The 7,445-nt window shown below is 45.1% G+C and overlaps 1 protein-coding gene across 1 annotated transcript; it reads right to left on the bottom strand.

The window, feature by feature from the left end:
* Positions 1-175: 175 nt before the first annotated feature.
* LOC103631819 (uncharacterized) lies at positions 176-5,955 on the bottom strand. Its single transcript, XM_008653534.3, has 4 exons — positions 5,698-5,955; positions 3,681-5,388; positions 1,253-2,352; positions 176-1,164 (listed from the first exon to the last, which is right to left on the bottom strand). Exons 1-4 carry the CDS (start codon positions 5,802-5,804, stop codon positions 237-239), a joined length of 3,843 nt encoding a protein of 1,280 aa, XP_008651756.1. The 5' UTR covers positions 5,805-5,955; the 3' UTR covers positions 176-236.
* Between the last annotated feature and the right edge of the window lie 1,490 nt (positions 5,956-7,445).

Below are 7,445 nucleotides of genomic sequence, written 5' to 3'. Positions count from 1 at the left end.
AAATGTAATCAGACCTTTGGTTTCTCGACGTTGCAATCAGATCTTTACTGCTCAATTCACACCGTTTAATTCAGTGCAGTTTTAACGTGCTTCACTTTATTCAGCTTTTATATAATTTTTTTTTACATGTGCGCCGTCAGCCTGCCTCGTGTTAGGATAGGATGCACGGTTAGTAGAAACGGAGCGCGCATGAATGCATGCAAGACGCAGGGTCAAATTATTTTAAGCTTTCAGGGTCATTTTATTCCGTAACCAGATGCTACATGAGACGGCGGCGAACCGCGGCCGCGAGACATGGGCGGCGGTGCAGATGATGATGGCTTCATCATGAGGGTCTGGGGCTCTCTAGCAAACAAGCTATAGGAGGCGCCTTCAGAAGCGTCAGGCATCTTGCGTGGCGCGGCCTCCCTTGCGACCACCAGCAGGTTTCCTGGGAAATGGTCTCCCCATATGTCGTAGGTGAACTCTTTCTTCGGGGAAGGCGCAGCCGCAGCCGCAGCAGCACCCACGTCTCTCTTCACAGCCTTGTCTTTCACCAGATTGGAGCCAGGAGCACGAGACTGTGGAGCTGTCGGTGAAGACGTGGGGGCCAATGACGGAGAGCGCCATGCGACGGGGGCGGTCACTGCAGGGCTTGGAGGTGGTGATGTGATTCCTGGTGAGGCTGAACGAGAGCGAGGCTGCTCCTTAGCGACTTGCGACCAAGTTTTCTTCTTCTCATGATTAGCGCGAGTTGGTGATGCCGTTGCCTCGACATCGAATCTGCTCTCGACTTTGTTTTCATGCTTCGGCTCTGATGGCGCCCCAGAAAAAGACCAGCCATGTTTCGGGGTTGAGCTCTGCGACAATGGCGAAGACGGTGTTGAGTTCCCGCTGTGGCTGCTAGAAACCTCAAACTTCCCTGCCAGTCCTGCACCAACTTTCCGCTTCCTTCGTTTCCCTTTGTCTCGAGCAATCCTGATCGTGAGGTTTTCACTGGTCTGCGGAGCTTCTCTTGAGGCCTTATCTTCCACTGGATTACCTCGGGACACGGATACCGTCGAAGTTGTGTGCAGTTGTTCATCAGGTTTATTCTTGTCATCTGCTCTCTTTGAGCTATCAACAACACTGGCAGGGTACTTCTCAGCAACAGCTTCTTCAGTTCTTTTGTGTTCCTTATTTGTCCTGTGCACAAACCACAAATGATCAAACTCAAATAAATGTCAAATTGGAATGGACTTGGGAAAAGGTAGAGGAACTGGTCAAAACTAACCTGGACTTTTTGCTGCTTTGGTTAAGGAAAAGGGTCTTGTTAATGGTACTTTTCTTGTTCTCCTCGAAAATGGCACTTTTTTTGTCATCAATCTTGATATAGTCTTGAGAGCCCACTGTCAAAGAATCTGGGGCATAACGGACAAAGACCAGAATAAGCAGTGCTAAAGCTCCAAACAAGATTACCAACAGCTTCCAGTGGGCAGATCTGAGATAAGATTTTCTGCACTGGTTAAGCATGCAGACCGGAATTGTTGCAGTCATAGGGATCGGAAAGATGCCAGTAGTCATGACCAACTCAAGATCTCTCTGAACCATAGCTGAAGAGAAGTCAGCTTGAAAAGAAATGAGCATTCTTATTGATTCACTCGGTGCTAAGCTAAATCCTTTGCAGTTGTCCACGGTAAATCCATCCACACCACAATCAGCTCCTGAAACTTTAACCTTTGTCACTTGTAGAGGAAGGTCACCGCTGTTTTTAACATGTATCTCTTTGGTTAGCTGTTGACTGCACAAAGAGCTTGGGATCTCTTGTTTGGTCATCGTTGATTTATTATGAACATTGGACCCAAGGCTGAACTCTAGCTTCCAAGCAGGCTCAGATTCCTCTAGAAGGACAATAGATTGTCGCCCACCATATGCCCGGAGAGGCAGCATCTCCACACCCGACAGGTTGTTTCTGATCAAAACCATGCTTGACCACATACAGTGATTCGAGGGACGGAAGACAATAGGACCAAGCAAAGCAGTCTCTGAAGGATCGACATAGGCCTCGGTGATTGCTGCATCACCTAACGAGAAACCAAATCTAGTCTCAGTTGAGTTAACCTCTGGAGATTTGCTTGAGAATGTGAGTTCACATACATCAGTTACAGTTTTGCATTGGTCAATGATCTCCTCGGAGTTCACTATCAGCTGCATGGCTGCACGCTCCAGGCTTGGGTTATGGACTTTTATCCATTTAGAAAACTGTGAACCAATTTGCACAACGGGAAACATCATTTCATGATCCATAAGAACAGAAATCCCATCACTTGTTCCATGAGATTTCCATTGTTTAAGCATTCTATCATCAGCTTTGACTGCTTTCCTGACCATTGGCTGCAAATAATTTTATGAGATTACATCAGCAGATTTACAAGCAAAGGGTATAGAATGATGTATACCCAACTGAAATAAGCAATTAAACAGCTGCCAGCACTTCAGCACAAGGATGACAAAAAAATGAAGACAATTGGAAGATAAAGTTCGATTTCGAACAGCGAGATAACATGAATTAAATTACTAAGGTACTCTGTTTATATACAGCTATAGGGATCAATCTCAAGGCCAAAGTAATCTGTTACTAGTAGCAGGATAAAAAAAGAACTTAAAAACATTTTCACTAAAAACATCGGGCCATTTTAGAGATAACTGATAAGAGACAGGTTGTGCTTGCTTAAGCTGTGGCTTCTGAAAAAGTTGTTGTGACCTGTATGCTATGAAAACGCAGTTGTGGCTGTGGGCTATGGAAAAGCGGTTGTGGGTTAAGGACTGCGAAAGCTAAAAGTTGTTTGGTTCAACAGTTGTGACTTTTGAAAAAATTGCTATCAGCTTCTCAGTGACAAGCAGACCCAGTCCATCAGCCTCATCTTCTTACTCTAGATAGATCCTCGGTCGAGGTCGCACTCACACGCTTGCCCTCGTGACAGCCGAGGTCCCGCGCGGTGGCCAGGTCATGCCCGTCGTTGGGGCAGGGGCCGGAGCCATGCATGCTCAAGGGGATGGCCTTGCCCGGGGAGATTAAAGAGGGACAGGTCGCTAGAGACGAGCGCCGGATAGGAAGGAGCACCGCCATAGGCTAGAGATGTCGCATGGGACGGGAAAGGAGTCGTGGTGGCCAGAGACGAGAAATAAGAAGAAAAATGGGTCGATATCGTCATAACCAGTGTCAGGTGGGTAATTTTTTTAATGTTGCCCACCTTCACAGTAGGCAAAAGTAGGGTGAGCTGCTTTCAGTTTTGTACTAAATTAAATGCAGCTTATGGGCCAAAGCAGTTGTTATTTTTCACCTCTTTGGTTGTTTTTTGGCTTTTGCAAAAATCAAAAGCAGGTTCAAAAGCTAGCCTCAAACTCAGGGCTAGTTATTCAACATATTCTAGCCAATAATCGATATACAGCAAGGAGCAAGCTCCGGATGAGTAAGCCTAGCATACCAATTACTTGCATTTAAGCATAAACTCGACACCATGCAGTTTCATGCTACAGGATGAAGGAATCACAGGCAAACAGAAGCTACATGAGATGGATTATGTGGGATTGAAATGAAAGAGAAAAAAGAACAATACAGTGACCTAGGTATAGCTACTCCATATCAAACAGCATAAGGTAGCATTGTAACCAATGAGGGTTCTATTTCTTGGTGAAATAAAAAGTGTAAGGAGGAATACCTTCACATGATGCGAGTGTTTTACTTGCAGCATGCTGCCCAATGTTCTTGTTCTTGCATTAGCAGAGATATCTTCCTCATATACTTGTCTGGCAAACGGTCCAACGGATTCAGATGCGCGCACTAAATCTTTGCATGGTATTATGATTGAACTACCAAGGGTACTATTTGTTTCTACAACTATATTGCAGCTGTCAGATGAAATGTCCTCTGTAACTGAAGAAGTATATCTTACTAAAGCTATATCTGTTACAGTATCAGGGTAGAGTATTAATCCATTCAGGTATTTAACCTGAAAAATCATTGGGCCCTTTATGGCATGCTCAGTAATATCTATAATCCTCAGTAACTTTGGTCCATCATTCCGTAAGGAAAGCGAAAAGATCGGCCCAGTTTCATCACAAGTCCATACATGCTCAAATGTGACAGCAATTAAGCCACTGGAATCATAGTAAGTTCGTGTATGCACCTCTAGCTCAATAGGTATCACAAAAGCATGAGTCGTACTAAGAGTGCAATTGCGCAGTTTCAAGCAGATAGCACCAAACACCTTGCCTTCAGAAACAGCTTGCAGCTTTAACTCAATCACAGTGTTCCTCTTTGAAGGAAGCACCTCCCATTGTTCACTAGGCCTGATATTGACCACTGGCCATCTAAATTCTTCACTGCTTGCTGTATACCAGTTGCTACGTGAAGAGGATAGCTCCAATGCTCCATCAAAGGGGCCCAGCTGGCAGACAAGGTGAGAAGAATACCTTGTGCTCTCCAATGAAGACATCCAAACAGACACTTCCTCAACATAGAGAGTATCGTCATATGGGTTGTATATCGATAAGTTCCTCTCTAGCTGTCCACCTATAAGAACATCTATCCCTGTCAATGGCAGTATCTGATAGGGTGAACTGACAGCCATGCCCTTTGCATGTATAATAAATCCGCCAAAATTTGTCTGCACAACTAGATGAGCTGATGAAGAGCCTAACAACTTTGGCAAGAAAACGAAGGTGACTGTGGCGTTCTCCCCAGGCTGCAGCTCCAGATCCTCATAACCATACACATAAAACTGGGGGTCAGTGCTGAAGGGTTCATACAGACGCAGGGCACTGTTCTTGTTCAAATTCACCACGGTCAAGTTGGCCTTGGTTGCAGCATACAAGTCGCTCCTGCCCCAATCCAGCACCGGGGGGTTAATTTCCACATTCATCGACAAGGGGCTTTGAAGACCACTCGGGTCGGCATCTGTGGCAGGGCCCTCCACCTCCATGGGCACCCCAGCAGATGCCCGCATCCAATTGTCAGGCACAAGCGGCGCCTGGCATGACGCGACGTCATACCTCGCTCTAGCGTCGTCACCTCGTCCCAATCCATCGCGCGCCCGTGTGAGCGACGAGTCAACAGAAGAGCAAGTTACCATGCCTCCGCCGCCGGACATCGGGAAGGACAATGGCAGAGACGACGGTTCCCAGCCCCTTGGCAGCTCCAAATCCGGCGCCTCGGCGGCGTCCTCGCTTGCAAGCAACATCTGAGCCACCGAGGACGAGAAGCAGAAGGAGCTCCGGTCGGCACACACATCCCGGAAGCTGAGACAGCAACCGTCGCCATCAGCGCCGTCACTATCCTCAACGCAATCCTCCGCCGCCACCGCGGACGACGACATGGAGAAAGAAAGGAGCACCAAGATCAAGCAGCATAGCGGAACCAACGAACGCCTGCAAGAAACCCAACACGCGGCGGCCTCAAAAGAATCAGCACATGGCTGCAGTTGATCACCGAATATGGTAAGTGGTAACGAATAGCAGCTTATCGGCAAACAAAACCTCAGGATAAAATTAAAAAAACATAATAGTCTAAACAGAAAAAAAAAATCGATGCTTTTAATCAGTTGAAGCATGGATCAAGCTTAAACCACCCAGCACCACCACTTCAGAGTTCAGAGAGAAGAGCAGTTTCCTTCGCTTCAGGATTGCAAGAAGGAGAGAGAAAAGGATGAGGACGGGGGTTCGAGGAGTGGAACTGACCCGGGGACGGAGGAGCAGGAAGGCGCCACCGGCGAAGAGCGGCGGCGGCCGCCGCTCATGGCGAAGGAAGCATGCGGCGGTCGGGACTTCACTGTGGTGGTGACCATGGGAATCCACGGCGGAAAATGGGAAAACGAAAAAAGAAATGGAAAAAAAAGGCGAGGTGGGGAGGGGCAGAGGCAGGCAGCGCCGCAGCGGCAGCGGGGAATGAAAAAGAAGGAAGGCGAAAAGAAAAGGAGCAAAACAAAAATGAGTTGGATGTAGGTTGGTTTTGGTGCCCAAAGAAAACCTGAGACTTTGCAGTTGGAAATGACTGTTTTGCCCCTGCTTTCGTTTTAGGTCTCGGGTGGAAGTGGAGCTAGTAGTGATGGAACTATGGAAGTATGAAACCGTAACTGGAAATTTCGTTTAGGACTTCATTTATGTGAATAATAATAACGTTTCTAACTTTTTTACCGATGGATCACGATCGTGTGATATATGTTATCGCCCCTAAACATAACCGTTGTCACGCCCTATACAGATCCAAATTATTGTTTGGCGCCTATTATCACGCTTTCCAACTGCACACAAGCACGACTTGAGGGCGTGACTGGTTCTCTGCTACTCGTGAGACCTCGGCTCTAGTACTTGCACACAGGATGTAAAATAGATCCATTTCAATTCTGGGTTTGATAATTAAAACGAAATCACTCTATTTTTTGTTGAACTTGACAAAAATCACACATATATAAAATTAGAGTTTTATGTTGAGCTTGGGTTACGGGTTGTGCTGAGCTTATGTTAGATTTTGCCCAGAGCTTGAGTTATAATTTCATGTCATGTTTAGGATGTTAGGCCATCTCCATCAGGTATTCTATTTTATTTCATATTTTATCTTCTATTTTAAACTTGACTCTGTAAACAGTGTCAAACAATGTTATCTACAGTTACATATCCTCTACTTTACACTACCCACCTAAGACAACCTTGGGGTTTGGTGCTAAGCTCGAGGTAGGGGCTTTGCGTCAAACTTAGGTTAGTGTTCACACTGAGCTCGGGTTAGGATTTGCGCTGAGCTTGGGCTATTAGAGGTTTACGTTGAGCTTAGGTTAGGATTTTGGGTTAAGAGTTTGTGTCGATTTGTATATATTAGTGTTCACACCTTATTATATTTTCAAAAAATATACATTTTTACATATTACTACACTACAATTTTTCTATGAATAATCATCTATTTTTTTCTATATGTAAAATATACGGTGTAGTATGACGCTTAGAAGTCGGACGGTGGCATGAGGCCAGTTGGAGTGCGCGATGAATGAAAGAGAAATGTAATTTGAGCCATTTCTAAGTGTTTTGGTGATTAACTGCTCAACACAAGACTACGAATTAACCATCTTTGTATGAGCATAAGCACAGGTTCAATTCGAGCAAATTGAAGATACAAAGTCTAAATGAGTTGGATTAAAGGACAAAAAAGTGCAACTTTAGACAAAACCACAAAAACAAGAAGTTTAAGTGTTTAAATAAGTTGCACTTACTTTATGCTATGTTCCTTGCACTGCTATTTGGCTATTAACTTCTATGTGCACGTAAAGTGGCATTTGGACTGAGTTTGAATATATTGCAAACTATTATTTTACAAAGTGAAAAAATGATTATAATTCTTAGTCAATTGTTTTTGTTGCTAACTATGTGTTGTCTAAGTGCTAGGAATCATCATAAAGTCGAGCCAAAAGAAGACAAAGAAGTTTGGCACAAAAGAA

This window comes from Zea mays, chromosome 1 (assembly GCF_902167145.1).
Source record: "Zea mays cultivar B73 chromosome 1, Zm-B73-REFERENCE-NAM-5.0, whole genome shotgun sequence".
Classification (NCBI taxonomy): domain Eukaryota; kingdom Viridiplantae; phylum Streptophyta; class Magnoliopsida; order Poales; family Poaceae; genus Zea; species Zea mays.
This window is presented reverse-complemented; position numbering and strand designations above follow the sequence as displayed.